This window comes from Equus quagga, chromosome 2 (genome assembly GCF_021613505.1).
Source record: "Equus quagga isolate Etosha38 chromosome 2, UCLA_HA_Equagga_1.0, whole genome shotgun sequence".
Lineage (NCBI taxonomy): Eukaryota > Metazoa > Chordata > Mammalia > Perissodactyla > Equidae > Equus > Equus quagga.
Window position 1 is genome coordinate 47,418,383 of NC_060268.1, and position 26,606 is coordinate 47,444,988.

The 26,606-nt window shown below is 39.7% G+C and overlaps 1 protein-coding gene across 1 annotated transcript in view; it reads right to left on the bottom strand.

Annotated features, from left to right (window-relative positions):
• The window catches only part of LOC124236306 (RNA polymerase-associated protein LEO1), a 33,392-nt gene extending 15,542 nt beyond the window's left edge, over nucleotides 1-17,850 (bottom strand). Inside the window, exons 1-7 of the mRNA XM_046655185.1 lie at nucleotides 17,724-17,850; nucleotides 9,362-10,117; nucleotides 7,344-7,448; nucleotides 4,293-4,387; nucleotides 3,443-3,588; nucleotides 2,603-2,687; nucleotides 299-393 (exon numbers count right to left, since the gene is read on the bottom strand). Coding sequence (XP_046511141.1) covers nucleotides 299-393; nucleotides 2,603-2,687; nucleotides 3,443-3,588; nucleotides 4,293-4,387; nucleotides 7,344-7,448; nucleotides 9,362-10,117; nucleotides 17,724-17,781 — 1,340 coding nt within the window. The 5' untranslated portion in view covers nucleotides 17,782-17,850. The remainder of the gene's footprint in view (nucleotides 1-298; nucleotides 394-2,602; nucleotides 2,688-3,442; nucleotides 3,589-4,292; nucleotides 4,388-7,343; nucleotides 7,449-9,361; nucleotides 10,118-17,723) is intronic.
• Nucleotides 17,851-26,606: the final 8,756 nt, after the last annotated feature.

Genomic DNA, 26,606 nt, shown 5'->3' on the forward strand with positions numbered 1-26,606 from the left:
CATGTCAACTTACAGTCAGCAGCACGCAATGCGGGGGAGCTGGTCTAACTTTTCCAAACTACTATGCTGTAGCCGAAGAGGATGACCACATTTTCGGCCTACTTTTAACGTCTTCCACGAGTCTGTATGACCCTCAACTATCTGTTTACTCCTCTCAGGTTTTCTATGCAATGCCAGGGACTAAGCAATGGAAATTCTCTGATAAGAGGCCTCCCCCAAATAAGGTCTTATTCCAAAACTCGATCCCTCCCAACCACATCCTGGGTAGTTCAGTACTCTGCAGGCATTCTGGGCTCACCTTCCATCTGACCACTTGACTATCCGAGCATTGCTTTCTTTAATTTCATTGCCTTCTTCGTCCCGGCGTATCCTCCATCTTATAGTATTTTCTACCTGTGTTAAAACACAAGTGCCTTAGAACACTGTAGTTCATGCTTCTTTTCTCCTCATGAGACACATAATCATAGAATAAGCATGCACAGGTAGTGAGAGAAAAACAGACAACATTGAAACTCTCTTGTTTTAATTATCTAGAGATGTTGGATAAATTAACAACAGGAAAAAAATATGCTTAAGTGAATTTCTGAACTCCTAGTGCTGGAATCACAGAGGGAGTTAAGTGCCAACGCATTTGAGCAGATGCTAAACCTGTGGTAGTCCTGATGTTTTAAGACACAGTAAGAGCTACGAGGACAGGAGATAATGCTTGAGGCCATTTGAGGTAGCAATTTAGAACTGAGACGCCCTATATACAGCGAGTTCTCTCACAGAGCTAAAAACTCTATAAATGTGGAACCAAAAACTCTGCCTACTGGCCTAAGGAGCCAGGGAAGCTCCCCACACATGAGTAAAGAAAAAAAGGCACTCTATGAAAATGAAAACCCCAGGCCAGAGCAGGTTGAGAGCCTACCTTTATTTTAACTGCATGAGGGGGAAACACCAGGCAGACTTGGAAACCATTTAAGAGCTTCCTAAAATGAAAACTACTGTCATTGAAACTAAAAACTCAATGGGACTTCTGGGAAAATATAGCACACTAAATGCATGTAGTTTATCACTGCTGCATCCTGGAAACCCACTAAAACGACACAGAAGAATTAAAAAGGGAGACCCTCACAAGGATAAAGAGAATGTGAATTAAGATGGCAACAAAGAGAAGCAAACATTTTGAAAACTGACAGATCTAAGGCCCTGCTTCCCTATGCCTCGTCTTCCACCATCAATCCCAAAAGCAGCTACTCCCGTTCCCACTGAGATTTCTACTGTTAGCTGCAACGGTCTTTGCAATTGGGTCCCAATGGTTCCCTTCTAGTTTTTCCCTTTTTCTTCTTTATGCCTCCTTAAACAAACGAACAATTATGAAGCCAGCTGATTAAAGAACTCAATAATATTCATGAATTAATAAATATGATGTCACATCTGAGAGTTCCTTCAAAATAGTCTGGGTAAGATGGGGTGCGGAATATAGATGAAACAAGACTGTCCAACTTGACAACTATCGAAGTGAGAAATGGGTACATGAGAGTTTATTATACGGTTCTCATTGTATTTGTGTATGTTTAAAATATCACTTAATAAAGGAAACAAAACAATCTGTCACTATTCCTGCCATCCCTCTCATACAAAATAGGTTACCTAAACAAACACAGGCAAAAACATATGGGCCATTATTAACTGAGAAGCCATTTTGAAAAATGCTTTCTATTATATAAGGTGATTCAAATAATAATGATGCTATGACAGGATGCACTGCTAGGTCTTACCCTACAGGGATGAAAGACACATTAAAGCACTTCTAAAGACAGAGGACCTCACAGAGGCACCTAAACTGTATCTGGTTCATTGTTCACTAAAGAATTAATTACGCCACCTTTAAGAACGGTCAGAATGGTCAGCTTAGTCTCAAGAACATCACTCTAGAAACAAAGAATCCAGGGTTATCTTCCACCACACAGCAAGGGTTTAAAAGACAGCAGTCTGTCATACATCAACATTTTGTACTCTAAGCAACAAGGTTTTAGAGTAAGATATTTATTTCTAAACTTTGATGCCTACACTAGAGCCTAGTATTACATGGTCTGAAAATGTAACAGATATACTGATACCTGCTAATGCATTACTAGGAACTGAGTAAATAACTCTCTCCTAACGGTCAACAAAAGCAATGGAAGAGTACAAAGAGAGCCACAGAGTGAAGTGTTAGGCACCCGCAATAAATTCTCCTTTTGTATGTAACTTGCTTATCAATAGATCAGAGAGCCTGAGGAACTTCCTCTTGAAGGAAGTTGCTAGAACTTAACCCACAGTAAATATGGAGGCAGTTGTTCTAAACAGCAAATCACAGCATTACCTATTCTGAAGGAAGTAGCTAATCACTTTTTGAAAACATCAAAAAGTGTAACAGTGAAAAAAGTGATCGAAAACTTGACATTTTTACAGAGAAAAGCTACATATTTTCTTCCTTAAAATATTCTGAAAAGGCAGACAATTCATTTGTTGATAAAACAGGAAACATAAAAAATCATTTTCAAAAGCTCAAGTCTCAAGTTGGTATCCCCAGGTTTTATCTTATGAAAGAAAGGAAGGAAATATGGAATGGTACCTTTAATTTTAGCCTGGTTCGACCTTCTTCATCCAGCATTTCTTCATCTTCAAATTCATCTTCATAATACTGAGGATCAAAAGGTCTACAAATTGTTTTTAAAATAAACTATTAATCATATTTTGTAAGGAATAGTATTACTGTCATGTAATAGCATCTCTATTAATACACACCATTATATTAGAAAATCATAATTAAAAATCATAATGGTCAAATATCTTCATGTTCAACTTCAAGGAAGTATTCAAATTACTCTACCTTCTTGAAATTTGGGGTTTATACATATCACTTGAAATAAAGTGCAAGCAAAGTTAAATATTCAAAATATTCTTTATTCTTATGTAAGTCTTCCAACTAATAAGCCACACAAGCTCTAGCTTTCCAGCTCATTTTGCTTCGGGGAAAAAATTTAAACTGCACAAGAGCTTTCACAATTCTTAGCAAATAATACTCATCAATACTATTTAACTGTCCCAAACCATCAGCTTTTCTAGATCCACAACGGCTGCTACAGTGGACATTCGCAGTTTCTCTAGCAAACTTCACCATACTCAATTTCAGCTTTTTCAGGGCTGCAATAGTCAAAAATACCCAGACTTACGATGTCTGTTAATTCATAAGAAAGTATTAAACTGCTAAAAACAATTATAAGCATTCAAAGTCTCCGTTACCAATAGTCCATACTTTTTTCTATCACAGGATATGCTTGATTTATTCTTTCAGAGATACATGACCAGGTTTTTACTTTGTGATTAGTCAACTCATGTAAAATAAGACAAATACCAATACTCAACATATTTCTAACCAACATCTAGAAACACTTTTAACTGATCCCCTTACCTGGGCTCCACACTGAGAAAGTTGGGCAGTTTAACAAAATACAAGTCGTTTCCTAAATCAGTGTTTACTTTGGGTATTTCTACTTCTATTCTGGTCTCAGGAATTGGCTCCTCCTCCTGTTGGTCCTGAGGCAACCCATTTTCATCCTAGAAAAGAATCATGGAATTTTAGAGCTTCACAGGACCTTAGAAATGGTCTAGCTCAACTTCCATACTTAGGTAGGCAAGAAGCATACTGAGACGCCACTTCAGGACTAAAGCAGCCCTCAGTCCCCACTCCTCCCCACCCAGCTCCCAAAAACCCTCATAGGAAACAAGATAAGTTTGGAAGCATCAATATAAGAAAATAAGATTTTGTGATAAATCTATCTTCCACATATTCACCAACAGAAGTGTGAAATTAAGCAACACTTCAATATATAAAGTCACTCTATCAATTAAAATCAGAGAAGATTATTAGCAGCACACACTTCTTGGCACAAAAAATAATTTTGCCATTTCAAGAACGTTATATAAGGGGAATTGTACAGTATGTAACCTTTAGTATTGGCTCTTTCTCACTCAGCATAAGCCCCTGGAACTTTATCCAACTTGTTGTGTGTATCAATAGCTCATCCTTTTTATTGCAGAGTAGTATTCCATGGCATGGTGGTGCCAGGGCAGTTATTTCTACTCTCCCTCATAACCAAGAGTCCACTACATAACTGAGAAAGTCATCTGTTCATTGTATTTTCATACTGCAATTCACTTATCAACTTCCTCTTCTCAGCATAAGAGAGAGACCCTGAATCTCAGAAACTTTTTACTTAGCCTTGAATAAGGGCCCAGTTCACATTGGTGATTTTACTTACAACAGGCTGCCCTGGAGTAGGTGGTTTATCTTCTCCATCACTCCCTGAAGATATATCATCTGCACCTCCAAATAGATCCATGGTTCCACTGTTATCTTCAACATAGGAGGAAAAATGCACTGTATTAATACCTATAACAGGTTCTTCAAAGTCATCACTTCAACATAGTCCCCAAGTTTCTAGACCGGCACCAGGAAACCACCCAGACACAGTTCTGAGCCTGGCTCTCAAAGATCTGACTAGTGTGTCTATGGCGAGGGAAGGGACAAACCCAGTGAAAGGCAGAGCTGCACAGAAGGTACTTCTTTCTCCCTCCACTTTCGGCATCCTTGTTCTTCCATTCTCCTTTATTCCCAGGAGCCCAAATGTCCTCCTACAGTCTAGACACTCAAACGCGGGACACACGCCCCCCGTACAGGCCTATTCTCTACACAGTCCCCCAAGTTTTAAAATTACAGGTCCATGTCCACCCAGCCCCCTCCTCTCAGGCAGAACTTCACCTCAATACAGGCAACGCAACAACCATAATAATCTGTAATAAACTGATAAACCAAGGTGGGGGAGTTGAGGGGGAGAACAGAAAGACAGGGGGGTGGTCAGAAAGTGGACTACGTAAAATTGAGATTACAGAAGAGTTACAATTATTGGTGACATGGTCTAGGATAAAACTATGAGAGTGAGTTACTGAAACAAGGTGGAGGACAGATCACTGAAAAAGAAGAGGCAACCTATTAGAATGGCTGAAATCCAGACTCTGACAACACGAAAGTCTGGCAAAAATGTGGAGCAATAGGAATTCTCATTCATTGCTGGTGAGAACACAAAATGATACAGCCACTTTGAAGACAGTTTGGTGGTTTCTTACAAAACTAAACATACTCTTACCAGACACTCCAGCAACTGCACTCCTTGGTATCTACCCAAAGGAGTTGCAAACTTATGTGCACACAAAAACCTGCACATGGATGTCTGTAGCAGTTTTATTCATAATGGCCAAAACTTGGAAGCAATCAAGATGTCCTTCAGTAGATGAATGGATAAACTGGTACATTTAGACAATGGAATATTATTCAGTGCTAAAACGAAATGAACTGTCAAGCAATGAAAAAACATGGAGGAAACTGAAATGCGTATTACCAAGTGAAAGAAACTAATCTGAAAAGGTGACATACTACATGATTCCCACTGTATGACATTCTGAAAAAGGCAAAACTATGGAAACAGTAAAAAGATCAGTGGTTGCCAGAGGTTAAAGGGGAGGGAGGGACAAACAGGCAGAGCACAGGGGATTTTTAGGGCAGTGAAACTACTCTGTATGATACCATAATGATGGTTATACATCATTATACATTTGTCCAAACCCACAGAACATACACCACCAAGCGTGAACTGTAGGGTAAACTATGAACTTTGGGTGATTATGATGTGTCAATGTAGGGTCATCAATTCTAACAAATGTACCACTCTGTTGGGGGATGTTGATAATGGGGGAGGCTGTGCATGTGTGGTGGGGGTAGGGGATACATAGGAAACCTCTGTACCTTCCTCTCAATTTGCTGTGAACCTTAAACTACTCTAAAAAAATAGTCTTAATTAAAAAAAAAAGAGAAGGAGGCAAGGAAGTCAGGGTATTAAAAGTGCATCTATATGATAAAATTACCAAAACTACAACCCCACCCACCAACACTCTCATGTCCCTTCTTGATTTATTTTCTTCTTAGTTCTTATCACCATCCAACATACTAAATACTTAACTTACTTACTGTGTTACTGTCAGTCTCCCTATCCTACCTCGACCCCACCAGAATGTGAGCTCTACAAGGTAGAGGGGTGTTGATCTGCTTTGATCACTGCTACATTCCCAGTGCCTCAAGAGTGCTAGCACACAGAATGTTCTCAATAAAGAACTGTGAACAAAATCAAAGAATAACCATATCTAATTCTCACAACTCTAGAGGATGGTTAGCATCATTATCTCCCTTTAACAGATCAAAAATTGAAGTGTAATAATTAATTTGACCAAGATTATATAGTTGGAAAATGGAGCCACAAAGACTCTAACTTGGGTCACCTTTTTTTTTTTCCAAAAGTCTATGCACATAACTACTAGCTATAGATGTAATGATCTTTCAGTAAATCCCAGAGCTTGCTGTTCTGTCCAGCTCTCTCCTTTTCTCTCTAGTTGACCCTCTAAAAATTTGCTTTAGGTATAACATTACTTATGATACTTTATATAAGCTATTTAATGTTAATGCCTAATTACATGCAGCACAATAATGGATGTGTACAATCAAACTATCAAAATTATGCTTGCTGTAATCTTTATACTAACATCCTTATTGTATAGTAATTTGCCATTTGAAACATTGTCACAGAGAGAGATGAATAGGTAGATCTTTTGGCCTTAAGACAAACCCATCTTACCTAATCACGGGTTTTTTTGTTTGTGTGTGTATGTGTGTGTTGATGAGGAAGATTGTCCCTGAGCTAACATCTGTGCCAATCTTCCTCTATTTTGTATGTAGGATACCACCAAGTGGACAGCTTGAGGAGCGGCGTGTAGGTCTGCACCTGGGATCCGCACCTGGGATCCAAACCTGCGAACCCCCGGCCACGGAAGTGGAGCAGTGAACTTAACCACGACGCCACCAGGCCAGCCCCAACACTGGGTTTTTATGAACTCTTCATCTAACCCACAGCTCAAAGAATCAAGTTCTTCATCTGATATTAACCTATTAAGGACTTAAGAACAAGCTGCCCTGGAACTGTCATCATTCAAACTGAAGAATGGACATTGCCACCTCCACTTCAACCAGAGCCTCTGCACCCTAACAACAGATTCACTCTTAACTATAAATGAGGAAGCAGGCTCTTCCTCAACTGATTAAGCATGAGAGTTTCTCATATCTGTACAATTTCCCTGTGTATACTAAGTGTATCCCCACTCTTTTCTGTGGGTCTTACAGTCTGGAGTAAACACCCAGGTGAGAAACGCACTACAGTTAAAGACAGAAAGAGGGATGGAAATTACAAAAGAAGTAATTGGAGTACCTTTTGGTACCTCAGTGTCACTATCCGCTTCTGAATCAGATGCAATTGCATTCTTGCGTTTCATTCGTAAAACTTCATCTTCGCTATCACTGCCTCTTGCAGATTCTGTAAGAGCAGAATTAGAGGTTCTGCACGATCACAGTCACACCACAACTCTGAATTTTGTGTTTTAAAAGCAACGCTGGAGATAAACAAACTGGGTACACCCACACAATGGAAAACTACTCAGGAATAAATAAGAATCAACTACTGATACATGTAACAATTCGGATGAATCTCAAATGCATTATGCTAAGTGAAAGAAGACTAAAGTGAAAGAAAAAAGGCTACATACTGTACGATTCCATTTATATGATGATGTTCTCGAAAAGAAAAAACTTTAGTGACAGATGAGAAGTAGTCAGGGGTGGGGGAAGGGTGTGACCACAAGAGGGATAGTACGAGCGAGTGTGCTAGGGTGACGGAACTGTGCTGTATCCTGACTGTGGTGGTGGTTACACAAATCTATACAGGCGTTAATATTAATAGAACCGTACATACACACACAAAAATCAACTTACCGCAGTTAACTTAAAAATAAAATTAATAAAAGGAACACTGGGTTTTGTAAGCAGAAAAACTTGGTAGAATGAGAAAAGTAATACTGAAATTTATGATTAAATTTATATATTACTCATTACAGAAGAAAAAAAGAGGTAAAAATAGAATGAAGAGACAAACATATCATTATTTCTGGAGAGGACAATTGTTTACCTAATGGTAAACTTCAAGATAATCAATTAAACCACTGTAGAACTAGTTAAGGGTTAAGCAGGATGACCAGCTACAAGATTCCCCACTATGACCCTGGTCTTATGTTAGTCTGCTAGTATTTGGGACGTAGTGCATGAGCCTTACTGATTCTGGTAACAGCACAAATGAGTCTACCCAGAACTAGTTATGGAATTCCCACTGCAGTCCTACAGTCTATACAGACCTATACCCATCTCTGAAAATTTTCTGACCTCCTCTCCTAAATAATGCCAAAATGTGGTCTTGAATGCTATCGTGTGAGGTATGGATTACAGGGAAAAGACTCCCTCCTCCCGTATTTAAGCTCTCTAAGAAGACAGGATCAACAGGTAATTACAATCACCCACCTATAGAAATGAAGCCATACAGATATTACTTCAGGAAGACTTCCAACCTAATCAAGATGACTTTTATATAACACAAAGAAACAACATCTCTAAATTTTTTTAATATTCTACGTAAAGAATGTGTTAACTTTAGGGAATGAGTATTCTGACCCAAGCACATCTCCCTAGGATAAGGACGCACGCGTCAAGCTATCACAGCTGAGATCAGCCAGCCATGTTTTCATTTACTGGATGTTATGCTTCCCAGGCAACCTCCAGATTATTATAATTTGGCATCCAATGTAGATTTTCCCCAGGGGGAAGCATACAATGATAAAAGAGATATAACTGATCCTCTTCAAAGGAACAAATTTGCAATTCGATTTTTATAAATTAGTTTCTTGTGAAATTGATTAGTTTGAGTAAACTCCTTGGAGCCTGATTACCTCTGGATGATCAAATTTTGGATCTCAAAAAACTGAGCTAAACATGGTGTTCACACCTCAGAACAGTTACCACATTTCAATGGTATTTTTCCCCCAGGCAAATCTATTCTCTCCTGAGGCATGCTCTTCAGTTACCCACAGAAATGGAACCAACTCTATTCATTATCTAGCTGCCTTAGCACCATACATCTGTTTTTGGGACTGTCCTCTTCAAATTTTTTTCTTCCTGATCTATCATCAATTAATAAATGGAAGGGGAATAGATAGAAATAATAAATGGAATAGGAAAATTTTTAAAAAGCAAAATGCATAGAGTTAGAAAAGGTTGAAATGAAGGGACAGAAGAAAAAAAACAGGGTACTAAAGATGGGAATGTAAAAAAGAAAAAATGAATGGGCCACTGCTGTATCTGGATGCTTCTACTAAACCATTTTGGTTCTCATAAACGTATTACCTGACTTATGGTCCTGTTCCTCTTCATCATCTGAAGGCCTGCGTTCTTCATCCGAGGCCTGTGGCCTTTCATCATCAGAATTTTGCATTTTCTCCTCATCAGACAACTGCGGCCGTTCTTCATCATCAGAATTCTGCTTCTCATCATCATTATCAGAAGCTGCTGGCCGTTCTTCATCAGAATTAGCCTTCTCCTCCTCAGACAGTTGTTGCCTCTCATCATCTGACAGCTGAGGCCTCTCCTCATCATCTGTGTTCTGCATTTTCTCATCATCATCAGAATTCTGCAGCTTATCTTCATCAGATCCTTGTGCCCTCTCTTCATCATCAGAATTTTGTATCTTTTCATCATCTGACTGGTCACTTTTATCTTCTCTGCCCCATTTTTCATCATCTGAATGTGCTTTTTCAGAGCCTTCTGCTTCTGAGTGATGGCTCCCTCCATCTGATCTATGACCTTCATCTTCATCGTCATTATGGGCTTCTGATCCACTGTGCTGATCTACATCTGAGGGGTCATTGTCTTCATGGTCAGAACGCTCAGAAGCTTCTGATCTATTATCCGATCTTTCAGAGTGATTATCACTCCCACTATGATGAGAAGCTCCCTCATCCTCACTGTCATCTCCAAACAGTTCCTTATTACTTGGTTTTCCTGAATCACCTCTTTCATCTTGATCACTTTCACTTCCAGAGGCATTACTCCCAGAAGCAACGTTCTCTTGGTCAGAATCAGAGTCTGATCCAGAATCAGAATCTATGGGACCATATAAACACAAGATGATGTCAGCAAAAAAGACGGAGTAAAAAACACCAAAAGTACATCCCAACATAAAAGCAATGAACACATTTGTCAAAAACTGTTAGAATCCACTTTCTTGGTATTCTGGAAATTAACCAAAAGTTGTAGCAACCAGGGAAACGCTTAACGAGAAAAACCAGCTGAATCTCAGTAAGAAAACAAAGTTTTGTGGTGTTTTAGCTTAAGCTGGTCCCCCCACAACAACCCACCCCCAAGCTCAATGGTGGCTTGAAGATAACAGCCTGAATTTCTGATACATGTACTGCTACTGCAGGGAGCAGAAGCAACCTCATTCACAGAGAATCATGGTTGTTAGTTTTGATCTGTCTGACGCATCACTGAATGACTGGCTCAAAGCTTTTAACTTTATTCTCACTTAACTTGGAACCCTCCCAGTGCTGAGGTGGCTACCTGGGAGTATCTGTCAAAAAACATTCACAGGTACATGTATTAGTTGCCTTTGCCTGGGACAATGGATAGCAGCTGAGGCAAACAACAGCCTAACCAAAAGGCCTGGGAAGAAAGGCTGGGGGCACAACTAGAAGGACCCACAACTAAAAATATACAACTATGTACCAGGGGGCTTTGGTGAGAAAAAGAAAGAATAAAGAAAAATCTTAAAAAAAAAAAAAAAAAGGCTGAGGAATGGCATAATACGGGATATGGGGAGTAAGGGCTTTTAAAAGCTCCCACATATTCCTAGAGATCTGGAAGCCCACACACTTCCTCAGAGCTGTGCACACATTCAAGAAAGAACTGAGAAGGCCCTAAGCTTTCACTTCTGGCTGACCTTCAGGCTCTGTGCAAGCAGAACAAGAAGACCAAGACAGGTTGTAAACTGCCTGGTTTAGTATTGAAAGCATGCCCCAACACACACACAGAGCCAATCCGCAAAAACTGGGAAGTTTTTCGGATTTTTTTTGTTCTAGGCATCTAAGGAAATCTCTGTCTAATCACTAGCTGACCACTAAGCTAACGTAACAGAGACTTCAGTGGCCACACATGACAAAGATTGCAGACTTTACAATATTAGTTCAAGAGTCACTAAACAACCACCACTAAAATAAACAGCAACGACAGATCCTGGGGAGGGGGAGAACATGATCTCTTGAGTTGTCATATTATAATATTCAAAATGCCCAGTTATCAACAAAAAATTATAAGGCATGCAAAAAACAAGGAAGTATGGCTCATACATATGAAAAAAACCGCTAGAAACTGTCCCTAAAGAAGCCCAGACAATGAAAATGAAAATAGAGGATATCAATAAAAAGACAGATATTATAAAAAAGAACCAAATAGAGGGGCTGGCCCCATGGCCGAGTGGTTAAGTTCGCGCGCTCCGCTGCAGGCCACCCAGTGTTTCGTTGGTTCGAATCCTGGGCACGGACATGACACTGCTCATCAAACCACACTGAGGCAGCGTCCCACATGCCACAATAGAAGGACCCACAACGAAGAATATACAACTATGTACCAGGGAGCTTTGGGGAGAATAAGGAAAAAATAAAATCTTTAAAAAAAAAAAAGAACCAAACAAACTCTGGAGTTGAAAAGCACTATAACAGAAATGAAAAATTACCCAAAAGAGTTAAATGATGTGAGCAGGAAGAAGAAAGAATTAGCAAATGTTAAGATAGGTCAATTGAGATTATCCAGTGTGAGGAACAGAAAGAGCAAAAAAATGAAGAAAAATGAAGAAAATCTAAAAGACTTGTGGGATACCATCAAGTGTATCAACATATACATAATAGGAGTTTTAGGATAAGAGGAAAGAAAGGGCAGAAAGAATATTTGAAGAAATAATGGCTGAAACTCTCAAATTTGATGAAAGAGATCAACCTATACATCCAAGAAGCTTAATGAATGCTAACTAGGACAAAGTTAAAGAGATCCACACCTAGACACGACACAACAAACACAAAGAAAGAATCCTGAAAGCAGCACAAGAGAAGCAACTTGCCCCATATAAAGGATCCTCAATGAAGATAACAGGTATTTCTCATCAGAAACCATGGAAACCAAGGCAGTGGGATGACATATTTAAAGTGGTGACAGGAAAAGACTGTCAACCAAGAATCCATACCCAGCAATACTATGCTTCAAAACGAAAGAGATATGAGCAAGAAAAAGAAAAAAATAGATAAATAGGACTCCCTGAAAATGAAAAACTTTTGTGCAACAAAATATATCATTAAGAAAGTGAGGAAATATTTGCAAACCATGTATCTGATAAGTGTCCAGTATCAAGACTATATGAAAAATTTACAACTCAACAACAAAAAGACAACCCAATTAAAAAATGGACAAAGGAACTGAAGAGACATTTCTCCAAAATTATACAAACAGCCAACAAGCACGTGAAAAGATGCTCAGCATCATTAGCCATTAGGAAATAGAAATCAAAACAACGAGATACCACTTGACACCAACAGGGATGGCTATGTTAAAAAAAGAAAAAATGAAAAAACAAGTGTTGGCAAGGACGTGAAGAAATGGAATGCTTGAACACTATTGGTGGCATAAAATGGTCTGCTGTGGAAAATGGTTTAGTTGTTCCTCAAAATGTTAAACAAAGAATTACCATGACTCAGCAATTCCACTCCTTTGTAAATACCCAAAAGAACTGAAAACAGGCACTCAAGCAAATACTTGTACATAAATATTCATAACATCACTATTCAAACAGCCAAAAGATGGAAACAACTTAACATCCATCAATGGTTGAATAGATAAACAAATTGTGATATATACATACTGTGGAATATTACTTAGTAGCTAAAAAGGAAGGCAGTACTTACCACAATGTGGATGAACCCTGAAAACATTATGTTAAGTGAAAGAAACCAGACACAAAAGGCAACACATTGTATGATTCCATTTATATGAACTATCCAGCATAGGTAAATCCATAGACACAGAAAGCAGACTGGTGGTTGACAGGGGCTGGAAAAGTAGCAAACGGGAAATAACTGCTTAAGGATGTGGGGTTTTATTTTGGGATGATGAAAATGTTTTGGAACTGGATAGAGGTGGTGGTTGCACAACCTTGTAAATGTGCTAAATACCACTGAATTGCTCCCTTTAAAATGGTCAGTTTCTTATACGAATTTCACCTCAAAAAAACAAACTGGCAAAATTAAGACATTGTCAGATAAAGAAAAACAGAGTTTGTTGCTAGTAGACCTGCCCTACAAGAAATGCTACAGGGAGTTCTTCGGGCTGAAATAAAAGACAAGACAATAACTTGAATCCATATGAAGACATGAACATCAGCACAGATAACTAAAGAGGTAAGTATGAAAGTCAGTATTAATGGATTTCTGGTTAGTAACTCCTCTATTTCAATTAGATTTAAGAGGCAATTACATAAAACAATAATTATAAATCCATGTCACTGGGCAGACAATGTATAAAGATGTAATTTGTGACAATAACAACATAAAAGCAAGAGAGGGTGGAGCTATATTGAAAAAAGTTTTTCTATATTACTGAAATTAAGTTGGTATTAATCCAAACTAGATTGTTATAAATTAAGATGTTAATTGTAATCACCAGAGTAATCACTAAGAAAAAACGAAAAAATATACAGAAAAAGAAACAAGGGAATCAAAACAGTACACTAGAAGAAAATTAGTTATAAACAAAGACAGTATTAGAGGAATGAATGAACAAAAAAGATATGACATATAGAAAGCCAAGAGCAAAATGGCAGTTCTTCCTTATCAGTAATTACTTTAAAGGGAAATGGATTAACCTCTCCAACGAAAAGGCAGAAATTGGCAGAATGGATTTTAAAAATAATCTATCCATATGCGGTCACTTTAGAACCAAATACACAAATAGGTTGAAAGTGAAAGGATGGAAAAAGATACTGCATGTAAACGGTAACCAAAAGAAAGCTATAGTGGTTATCCTAACGTAAGACAAAACAAATCTTAAGACAAAATTGTTACGAGAGACAAAAAAGGACATTATAAAATGATAAAAGGGTCAATCCATTATAAACATATATACACCTAAAAACAAAAACTGACAGACTTGAAGGGAGAAATAGACAGCTCGACAATAATAGTTGGAAACTTCAATACTCTTTCAATAATGGCTAGGACAACAACACAGAACACGGATAAGGAAAAGACGACTTGAACAACAGTATAACCAGACATAACAGACAGTGACAGAACACTCCACCCAAGGGCAGCAGAATTTCCATGCTGCCCAAGCGCACGTAGAACATTCTCCAGGACAGACCATATGTTAGGACACAAAACGAGTCTCAATAAATTTAAAAAATTAAAAACATACCAAGTATCTTAAGGAAATCTGGAAGATTCACAAACACGTAGAAATGAAACAATGCGCTCAAATAATCAAGGGTTCAAAGAAGAAATTGTAAAGGAAATTAGAAAATATTCTGAGATGAATGAATATGAAAACACAGCATACCAATACTTAAGGGATGCATACAAAACAGTGCTTGAAGGGAAATTTGCAGCTGTAAACATCTACGTTGAAAAAGAAAAATCCCAAATTGGTAACCTAATCCTTTACTTTAAGAAACTAGAAAAAGGAAACTAAATCCAAAGTAAGCAGAAGGAAAGAAATAATAAAGACTAGGGTGGAGAGAAATGAAATAGAGAATAGAAAAATAATAGAACCAATGAAACCAAAAGTTCATTCTTTGAAAACACTCACAAAATTGACAAACCTTTAGTTAGACTGACCAAGAAAAAGAGAGAAGACTCAAATTACTAAAATTGGGCATGAAAGTGGGACCATTACTACTGACCTTACAGAAGTAATAAGGATTAAAAGAGAATAATACAAACAACTGCATGCCAACAAATTAGATAATTTAGATGAAATGGATTAATTCCTAGAAACACACAAACTGCCAAAACTGGCTCAAGACAAAATAGAAAATCTGAATAGACCTGTAACAAGTCGAGTCTGAATCAGTAATCAAAAAATTTCCAACAAAGAAAAGCCCAGGACCAAATGGCTTCACCAGTGAATCCTAGCAAACGTTTAAACAATTAATGCCTATACTTCTCAAACTCTTCCAAAACTTGAAGCAGAGAGAACACTTCCTAACTCATTCTATGAGGCCAGTATTACCCTGATACCAAAGCTAGACGAAGACATCACAAAAAAAGGAAAACTACAGACCAATACCCCTTGTGAATACAAATGCAAAAATACTAACCAAAATACTAGCAAACCAAATCCAGCAACATATTAAAATGATCAAATGGGAGTTATCCTAGGAATACAAAGGTTGGCTCAACACCTAAAAATCAAAGTGAAACATCTTATTAATAAAATAAAGGAAAAGAAAGTGATCATCTAATTGATGCAGAAAAGGCATTTGACAAAATCCAACACTTTTTCATGATAAAACCACTCAACAACTAGGCATAGAAGGGAATTTCCTCAGCCCGGAGGGCATCTGAGAAAACCCCCACAGCTAACAGCACGTGTAACGGTGAAGGCATGGATGCTGTTTTCCTAAGATCAGGAACAAGACAAGGACCGCCACTCTCACTATTTCCATTCGACGATATAGAGAAAGTTCTGGCCGAGGCGATTAGGCAAGAAAACTAAATAAAAGGCATCCAAATTGAAAAGGAAGAAGTAAAACTATATTCGCAGATGACATGATCTTAAATTCAGAAAATCCTAAAGAATACTCAAAAAAAAAACTATTAAAGCTAATACAAGCAGCAAGGTTACAAGACACAAGATTAACATACAAAAATCAGCTGTATTTCTATACACTGGCAATGAACAATCCAAAAACGAAATTAAGAAAATTCCATTTGCAGTAGTATCCAAAAGAATAAAATACTTAGGAATAAATTTATCCTAGGAGGTGCATGATTTAAACAATAAAAACTATGAGACATTGTTTAAAGAAATTAAAGACAATCTGGCACGTTTAAAAAAGACACGCTGGGCCCAGGTAGGGAGTTTACCTATTGTTATGTCAAGAAATTTGTCAGGTGTAGTTATTTTCCATAACTCTCTGAGCACAAGGAGATAATGAAACATGCTAGGCAGAACAGAAATTACCCTGTCACATCCATACTACCTTCAGGACCACCAGAACCCTTCAAAGGCAGATTTGGAAGTAAATCCTATAGAGTCCTATTATCCGATGGTATGATGGAACAAAGCAGCAAGATCTACAAGAAGGTAAAACATGAAGCCCAGAGAAGCAACCATCTCCATACATCACTTCCCCACACACTCTCTGAGTTTGCAACGGGAAGAAACCGCAGGGTACACCTTACTAAACTATTGCTTCTACCCATCCAATTATTTACCAAATATGCATCGATGTAAACTGGGGGTGGGGGGGTGGGGGGGGCAGAGATGATCTTTTCATTATTATATCCCCAACACCTTGCAAAGTAGCTGGAACATGATAGGGGATCAATAAATACTTACTGAATGAATGAACAACTCCATCAAGTGAGTTCACATAGAACAGTGCCTTGAAGGGCAAATGGGATATGGACAGGGGAAAATGAAAACATGAGCAAAGGTAGAGGAACAAGAGTTAGTATACAGGATTCTCTACTTCCAGACTCATCCTGACTAGAATCTCCTGGATACCCATCCCAACAGAGCCCTCACTCCAGATTTCCAGCTGGAGCTCGCTCTAAAAAATATGAATTGGAGTTGGAGAAAGGGAAAAAAAACCCCACAATAATGCACTTTGCTAAGGAAAAAAGTACACACGTTACTTTGAGCCTGAAGGGTTGCAAGAATTATGAATTTGGTCTTGAGCCCTTTCTCACTTCAAATAACTCCTATTCATATTTCAAACTCAAATATCCACAGTCCTTGTGCCAGAAATACTCCATGCACCATAAACACTCATTCACTCATCAACAAATCCTTCATCTCTCCTCTCCAAACACAGACCCCATATGTTCCCCAATCTAATGCCACAGACTGAAAAAATTCTAGAGTTTCTGCACAGGCTCTCAGAATCACATTCTCTCCGGTGCATAAAGCCTATGTGTAGCGCTAAGCCGGTATCCTTCCCGGTCTCCTTACCCAGACCTGTCACACTCTCCAACGGGCCATGCTCTGGTTTCATTCAAGAGCGCATTCTGAGGCCCTCTGTAAATTCGTCTACCCCATCCCCAAATTCCTGAACACTTGCTTTCCATTCATTCACAAACAGCTCTTATTCTGCGCTCCCCTGTGCCAGACAGGACAGAGCAGGACCCCGAAGTTCCTCCCCGGGCTGCGCAGGCTCGCCAGCGCCTCCACCCCGGCCCCGCGCCCCCTTCGCTCCACTCGCTCCCAAGCATCGCATGCTCCACGAAGGACCTCGAGGTGCACACGCTGTGTCTGTCCCTCCATTCCCGCCGCCGGGGAGGCTGGCACCGCCGGGAGTGCAGGGGGCGCTGAAGCAGGAGCGGAGGAAGCGCCACCACTCGCCCGCAACGCCGGAGCGTTCGCACACCCGGAACTGGACCGCTGTCGGCCTCCCGCCGCAGAAGCCCCGCCACGCACCCCTCTCCCGAAGCCCGGCTGATCCCACCTTTACGTTCGGCATCACTGTCGGCGTCGCTCCCGAAGAGGTCCTCCATATCCGCCATTGCCCCGCACCTCCCCGGCTGCCTCGGCCGGGCGCTGCTCCCGAGGCTTTCTTTACGGCACGGAACCAACGAAACGCGACAGTGTCGCAAAGATTCGCTACGAGGCTCCTTTCCTTCTGTGACCTAGTTTTCGCGTGCGCTGTGAACCAGTGCTTATCGACTCCTGGACGTCCTCTCGGTGAACAGACCCCGCCCTTTCGTCAATGTCTGCTCTTATTCGCCAGGATTCTCGCCGGGCACGGGGGCGTTCCCCGTCTGGGTGCCCGTGGAGTGGGCGGTGCTTGGGGCCTGCCCTGAATCAGGCCTGAAGTCCTTTGTTTTATGCCGACCCGCGGTGCTCAGACGATCGAGAACTCCAAAGCGCGTATGATGATGTGGGTTACATCTGTCTGTTTACGGTATTAGTAATTATAGCAGAGATTTTAAAAATTCACTTTAAAATGATAAACAGGTTAGGATAAATAGCATTTAAAATCTTTGACTATTTTTCCTAAAACAAAAAAAATTAGAAGAGTGGAATTGTTTCAGTTTTGGAAAATAACTGCGATGTCTGGCTTAAAAGAGCTGAAATTCTCATACCTGCTTCTGCGTTCAATCTGTCGGGAAATGTTTCGGTTGAAGCATATAAAGAAAATCTGGCTTTACACAGATATGTATGTAATCTGGAAAGGAAGGACTGCTCAGACTTCTTTTTTTTTTTTTTTTTTTTTTGCTGGGGAAGATTCACCCTGAGCTAACATCCGTTGCCTATTGTCCTCCTTTTTTTTTTCCCCCTTTTTTTATGTGGGCCTGCTGCATCAGCATGGCTGCTAACAGAGGAGTAGTGTATGTCCTGCCCCAGGATCCAAACTGGGCTGGAAAGGGAGGATGCTCAACTTAGCCACTAGGTCACCCAGGCTGGCCCTCTCAGACCCCTTGATAGGGTATGTCTCAAACCACAACTGCAGCTTTAGAGCAGTGTGTCTCAAGCATCATAAATTTTCCATCCTAACCCAATACACATTTTAGGTATAAAATTGAAATAAATATTTCACAAAACAATATTTCCCTTACTATTAAGATGCAGTCTGAGATTTCCTATTCTTTTCTATTTTATTCTGTTTCAGCTTTTATTTCGTTTTGTTTTTGATGCTGGCTGATGGTGCACTCAGTACATTAATTTCCTACTTTACTAATGGGTTGCAACCTGCAGCTAGAAAAACACTATTCAGAGGGTTCCTTTGGCTTATTTTGTTGGCTTATATATTTTGTTGGGAAAGTTTTCCTCTTCTTCTTCTCCCCAAGGCCCCAGTACATAGTTGTGTATGCTAGTTGTAGGTCATTCTAGTTCTTCTATGTGGGGTGCCGCCTCAGCATGGCTTGATGAGCAGTCTGTGAGCCTGCGCCCAGGATCTGAACCACAAACCCCGGGTACATGGAAGTGGAGCACGGAACTTAACCAACCCCTGGGCCACGGAGCTGCTGCCCCCTCCCCCTGCCCTGAAAAAGTTTGATTTTGCTAGGAAATGTGGCTACAATTGTACATTATAAAATCAGACAGTACAGTAGTCCCCTTTTATCCATGGTTTCACTTTCCATACTTTCAGTTACCCATGGTCAACCAAAGTCTGAAAATATTAAATGAAAAATTATAGAAATAAACAATTCATATTTTAAATTGCATGCTGTTCTGAGTAGCATAATGAAATCTTGTGCTGCCCTGTATGAATCATCCCTTTGTCCAGCATATCCACACTGTATAGCCACTTGCCGGTTAGTCGCTTAACAACCAGCTCAGTTATTAGATCAATTGTTGAGGTATTGCAGTGCTTGTGTTCAACTAACCCTTGTTTTACTTTATAATGACTTCCAAAGCCAAGAGTAGTGATGCTGGCAATTCAGATATGCCAAAGAGAAGCCTTGAAGTGCTCCTTTAAATCAAAAGGTGAAAGTTCTCAGCTTAATAAGGAAAGAAAAAATCGTATGCTAAGGTTGCTAAGATCTACAGTAACTTTTATTATAGTACATTGTTATAATTGTTCTATTTTATTATTAGTCATTGTTAATCTCTTAGTATGCCTAACTTATATATTAAACTTCGTCATAGGTATGTATGCATAGAAAAAGCATGGTATAAATAGGGTTTGGTACTACCCAGGGTTTCAGGGATCCACTGAGGGTCTTGGAACATATCCCCTGGAGATAAGGGGGAATGACTGTAACAGAATTTTCGTAATAGGTCAGTGCTAGGTAAACCCTCTTGCTTTACAGAAGGTGAAAGAAATGAAGTGACTTGCGCATGTTAAGGGACTAGGTCTTTTTTAGAAAGCTTATATTTTAGTTTTTAAAAATGTACCTTCTGTGTTCAATTACTATCTGATTAGGCCAATATGAAGGTTTTGATCTTGGACAAGCAACAATGAATTTTTAGTTAGAGCTGTTAGGTATAAAGTGGATGATGTAAGAGTAGGTAAATGGGATCACTTTAAAACCTAGAATACTGGAAAAACAAATATTCTATTTGAGTGTGATTCAGTTTCATTTTCATTTAGAGTACCATCCTTGAAAAGTGCATTGATTAAATCTTCCCAAATTGAATTACAGTAAGGCCTGCTGAATCACCATACCCATATTCATGAGTAGCAGAATTAATGTGTTTATCTTATGTGAACAGTGCAAAACAAATAACTTCTGGTAATTTGATTGTTTTTATTTTTGTTTTTGCCATACTTTATGCTGGTCATTGCTCTTCTATCCATTGTCTTTCTTCATACAGGATATAATCCATTCAATTAGATTTCGTCTAAATCAATCACAATCATTTCCCAGTACTGCTTGCCTGAGGTTTCACCCAGGTCACTTTCATTGATGTTTCGAGCATTAAAATAGTCTTTTTGTTTACTAGCAGAGACAGAGAAGTTCATCCTGTTGGGTTTGTGTTTGGCCAACTTACCTTTCGGTGTTAAGGTTATCTCTTGATTTGCTCCCAGGGATGGAGAGTTTCATCTGTTAGGCGTGTGATCTAATAAAACAACTCTAGAGTCCTTTTACCTCATCTACCAGTTTTTGAGAGGTTATCTCTTTTTCCCCACATTCTGCCCTCATAAGGTGAACGTAGATCCTCAGAACACTGACTTTTGAGACCCCCAATACCCCCAGTCAAAGAACAGAGATTCAGCTAAGTTGATTACATAACACAACACAGTTAGTGTATCCTTACAAACATTTTTACATGGTAACAAAGAGGCTCTTAAAATGTATCAAATATGTGCTCCCATCAGGTTGCAAAACAGGCATCTGTGTTTTTAAATGTGTTTGACATCTCACAGACTTAGAGGAAAAACAACGGTTTGATTAAACAATATATTAATTGAAAATTCACTCCATTTATGGTAAACTGCCATGGGGCTTATTTCTGAGTACTGTGGAAGGAGCTAGCCTTTAGAAAAGACAGGTTGATCTGGACTAAAGAGAGGAGGGGAGATATTTCTCCCTCTCTCAGTAAGTAAACCACAGGGCACCTCATTTCTTGGAAGACACAGGGCATTCACTCATAGTTTGCTTTTATTGGATTCTCTACTAAATGAGATCCCTGCGATGGGTGCTATGGGAGTATAAAAATAACAGCAGGGGCCAGCCCCCGGCCCAGTGGTTAAGGTTGCGTGCTCCGCTGTGGCGGCCCAGGGTTTTGCCTGTTCGAATCCTGGGCACGGACATGGCACCGCTCATTGGGCCACACTGAGGCAGCATCCCACATGCCACAACTGGAAGGACCCACAACTAAAAATACACAGCTATGTACCGGAGGTCTTTGGGGAGAAAAAGGAAAAATAAAATCTTTAAAAAAAATAATAAAATAACAGCAGACATGGTTCCTTTATGTGTATGAAAGAATTTGGGGGAAATGAAACAAATAATCTAAAACAGTTGAAGAGTTTAAGTTTTAGAAGTAAATTATAAACTATATACAGGTGCTGAAGAATGGAAAGCCAGCAAATGATAGCAGTTGGGGTTAGTCCGGAAAGGCATTTTCTGTCGTTCTTTTTTTTTTTTTTTTTTTTTGAGGAAGATTAGCCCTGAGCTAACTGCTGCCAATCCTTCTCTTTTTTTGAGGAAGACTGGCCCTGAGCTAACATCCATGCCCATCTTCCTCTACTTTATATGTGGGACGCCTGCCATAGCATGGCTTGCCAAGTGGTGCCATGTCCGCACCTGGGATCCAAACTGGTGAACCCTGGGCCACCAAAGTGGAACGTGCATACTTAACCACTGCACCACCAGGCGGCCCCAGGAAAGCCATTTTAGACAGTGGTATTGTCTAGACGTTTGTGTCCCCTCAAAATTCATGTTGAAATCCTAATGTCAAAATGATGGTATTAGGAGGTGGGGCCTCTGGGAGGTAATTAGGTGATGAGGGTGGAGCCCTCATGAGTGAAATTAGTACTCTTATTAATGAGATCCCACAGAGCTCCCTAGCCCTTTCCACCACGTAAGGACACAGCAAGAAGTGAACCAGGAAGAGGGCTCTCACCAGACTACCACCATTCTGGCACCCTGATCTTGGCCCTCCCAGCCTCCAGAACTGTGAGAAATAAATTTCTGTTCTTTATAAGCTACTCAATCTGTGGTGTTTTGTTACAGCTGTCCAAACGGACTAAGGCAGACAGGATGATTCAAGCTAAATTGATAAAGTAATGGGAGTGAACCCCGTTTGGGGGACATAAAATTGAACACAACCTAAAATTCAGCCAAGCAAGACTTCAGTTAGTTTATCAAGTCTATTCCCTGATTCACATGTTTTAGACCATGGGGTAAAAAGAGCATTTTAAAAGTGTCTAGAGGGAAACACTAGCTGATCTATAAAGAATCTGGAATTAAAATGACATTGGACTTCTCCAACAATTCTGAAAGTTAGAAAACAGTGGAGAATTGTTAGAAAACAAAATCCTGAAGGAAAATGATCCATTCTAGAATTCTATCCCCTCCAAACTGTCATTTAGTACAAGGGAAGAATAATGATATTCGGAGGACCCAGCCTCTACGTAAGCAGTCTAACTGCCCTGAGGCTGCCATGCTGTGAGGAAGCCCGAACCAGCCCACGCAGACAGACCGAACGGACAGGCCCTGAGACTATACAAAAACACATGTCTCACCAGCCCTCAGCTGCTGTGGACCTCCTGTGTTTCCATATCCAGTCTAAATGCAACCTCAGAGAGAGACCCCAGCCCACAAGGGCCCAGTTGAGCCTTTTCTATCTCACAGAAATCAGGAGAAAATCAGTGGGCATTGTGGCATAATGCCAATAAGTTTTGAGGTGGTTTGTTACATAGCAATGGCAATCAGAAGAGGTACTCAAAAATTATACAGTCTATGAATTGTGGTCCATCAAAATGATGAACTAAACCAAGGAACATAAAAGCTTTAGAGGCAGGAAACTCAAGATGAGAAAGAGGCAAAAAGAATTCCTGGGATGATAGTTGGACCTACAGGCCTAGAAGGCTGCTTGGTCCAGATCCCAGCAAGAGGACAGAAGGCTCCAAAGAGAGCAGACAGAGAAGGAAACGGGGCTAACAGAATACCTGCTACATCCACTCATCCAATCAGGATTTAGGGGCCTTCTCTGTGCCAGAAACTATTTCAGGCCCTGGAGATACAGCTGAGGGCAAAACAGACCAAGTGTCTGTTCTCAGAGACTTGGATTTGGTGAAGGATGAGACCACGATAAAGCAATATGCTAATAAATTTATAAATATATACACTTTAAGTTTTGTATATATATCTGATATATTTTAATGTTGTTTTTTGTGTGTGTGAGGAAGATTTGCCTGGAGCTAACTTCCATTGCCAATCTTCCTCTTTTTTGTTTTTTTGGGTTTTTTTGCATGAGGAAGATTAGCCCTGAGCTCCTCTGTCCTCCTCTTTGTATGTGGGATACCTCCACAGCATGGCTGATGTGCAGTGTAGACCACACCCGAGATCCGAACTCAAGAACCGTGGGCCACTGAGGCAGAGTGTACAGAACTTTAAACACTCAGCCATGGGGCTGCCCCCAGTTTTAATATTTTGAATGGGCATTTTCCTGTAATTTGTATATAAGAAAATTTGTAACTGGCACTCTAAAACTAAGGAAACAGAAATTTTTAGGTAATTATTAACTCTAAGAAAAACAAAATGAACGGACATGCAGGATACCACCTGGCTCAGCTGATAATAATAACAGTTAATACATAATGTCTGGTGCTGGGCACTGTTTTAGGTGCTTTTTATATACAGGTCCGCAGTCCTTTATTCAAAACCCCTGGATCCATATGTATTTCAAAATTCAGATATTTTCCCAGATTTTAGAAATATAATATGGTGCATATGGTCTGTATTACCTAACACATCCAGCTGGGTCTGAGCAGTATCCTATAATCAAAATTAAATTTCTCTGATAAAATCTATGAAAACCCAAACTAAGAGGGATAAGCAAAACTTTAAACAGCTTTAGATCAGTTCCGGGCAGCATTTGCCACCAAATGAGTTATGAAAGAATTTTTCATTTCAGAGCTTTTTGGATTTCAGAATTGTGGATAAGGGCTTATGGAGCAGAACTAACTTATTCAATCCTCACAACCACCTCTAAGGGAGATCCTATTATATTCCTATTTTATACATGAAGAACCTGAAGGAAGCACGGAGAAGCTGACTGGCTTTGCCCCATGTCACATAGCTAATAAGACTTGCTTAGTCACAAGAATGTAAACACTGAATATTTTAAGTTTGGTAGTACTATTTGAGTTTTTAAATGTCACACACACACAATTTTAGTGAAGAATATTTTTATGTTTTGATATGGAAAGAGCCAAGATAAATGAGTAAGGAGAAAAAAACATTCTAAATAGTGCATATATAAAGCTAGTGTTAAAATTTAAATGTGCAGGTGTGTGTATAACATGTGAATGGATGCACAATCTCTGGAAGCCCGCATCCAAAGCTGGAAATAGTGGGTGCCTCCGAGGAGAGAAGCTAGGGAACTGGAGGACAGGAGTAGGAGAGAAACGCCACTTTGTACTGTGTACCTTTTTGTACTGTTGGAATTTTGTACCAAGTAACTGTACTCAAAATTAAATTAAGTCAAAAAGTAGTAAAAAGAAATACCAAAATGTCAATACTGCTTAGTTAACTCTGGATGCTGAGGTTTTATTTTATTTTGTTATTTTCTACCATTAACATGCAACAGTTTTAGAGTAAGCAGGGAAAAACCTTTCTTTAGGGAATATATCCTTTATTCAACTATATTTTTCCTACTAATTTGGTATCTAGGCTTCTATGACTATAGAAGTCTTCAGATTCTGAAGAATGAGTACATCTGGGTTTCTTGGGCTAATAGATGAAAGCTGTTGTTATTGTCATAATCCGTCATGGGCCTCAAATAAATTTGTGTGTGTGTATGTGAGGAAGATTGACCCTGAGCTAACATCTGTTGCCAATCTTCCTGTTTTTGCTTGGAGAAGATTGTCCCTGAACTAGCATCTGCACCAATCTTCCTCTGTTTTGTATATGGGATGATGCCACTATAGCATGGCCCAACAAGCAGTGTGTAGGCCCACGTGGGGATCTGAACTGGTGAACCCACAAACCCTGGGCCACAGAGTGCTGAACTTAACCACTATGCCATCAGGCCGGCCCCCTCAGATAATTTTTTTACAGGAGCTGTTTACTCGGAGTTACGAAAGCTATTTGAATGTAAAACTGATTACCTCATGGAAGAGTTTTAAGGCCATCAAGAAAAAGAAATATACATCTCATAGTAGAATTTCAGCTGTTTTCCAAAACGATAGCAAGTCTGTTTCCTAAATCTCTCACCATCCTTAATCTAACTCACTTTTATAAGACTCAAGGGTCAATTCCAAAGCCCTAGTAAATAATTATTCCCTATGCAAATAAGAGTCAGGATGGGCAAATATGAGCTTGGAAAACATCCCAGTACACTTCCTATGAAAATTTGCACTTACGCTGAGAAAAAAGAACAGAACAAAAGTAATAAGTCAGAAGCTATTTCTTAGGACTGAAGCAAAGGTTGTCCTTTGGAAACCTTTCCTCTCGAATCTAGCATTAGGTTAAGGGACTGGCTTCCTTGAATAGGTAGGATTTAGGTTCCTCCCTGAAGCTTCAGAGTTACCAGGGAGCTTTGTCCTTAAAAGACCTATGCAGCCGACCAGATGAGGTCAGTGCACTCAACACCAGAAAAGCCAGAACATCAGCTTCCGGGAGAAGGAATTAGAATGAACAAAGAAAGGAGGACATGGGGGGGGGGGGGGGGGGGGGGGTGTTGCTGGGGGTGTGGATATTAGTAGAGAAAGCTAAATAAGTAAAGTGATATGAAGCCAACATACCAAAGAAACTGAAAATGAGAAGTATGAGGAAGGAGAGAAAAGAAGGGGAAAGTAGATTAAAGAAATAAAGCGAAAGGAGGAGCCATCCAGAAGAGAAGAGGATGGGAAAAACATGTTTTTAAAGAACACAGTAAAATAGTACTAAAGTGGGACAATATTGAAACAAAAATGAGAAAGCACTCTGACAGTATAACCAAAGAGACAGAAAAAAGTTAGGAGGTTTATAGACTCCCCTGCCAACCTATATTTTTACAAATCAAAGGGGACCACTAAAACAGATTCAGCTCAAACACAAAACAAAAGGGAAAATTTTCCTTTACAGTAAAACTACTCTGATTAAATCTCTTCATTAGATTTCCTTTTTCAACCTGTTGTTTCGAATCCTTCGAGAACACAGTATTAAGGCAGAGATGACATCTCCCTGCAGGGTGGGACCCCTGGCATGCAGCCTGTATCTGGCCCTCAGCA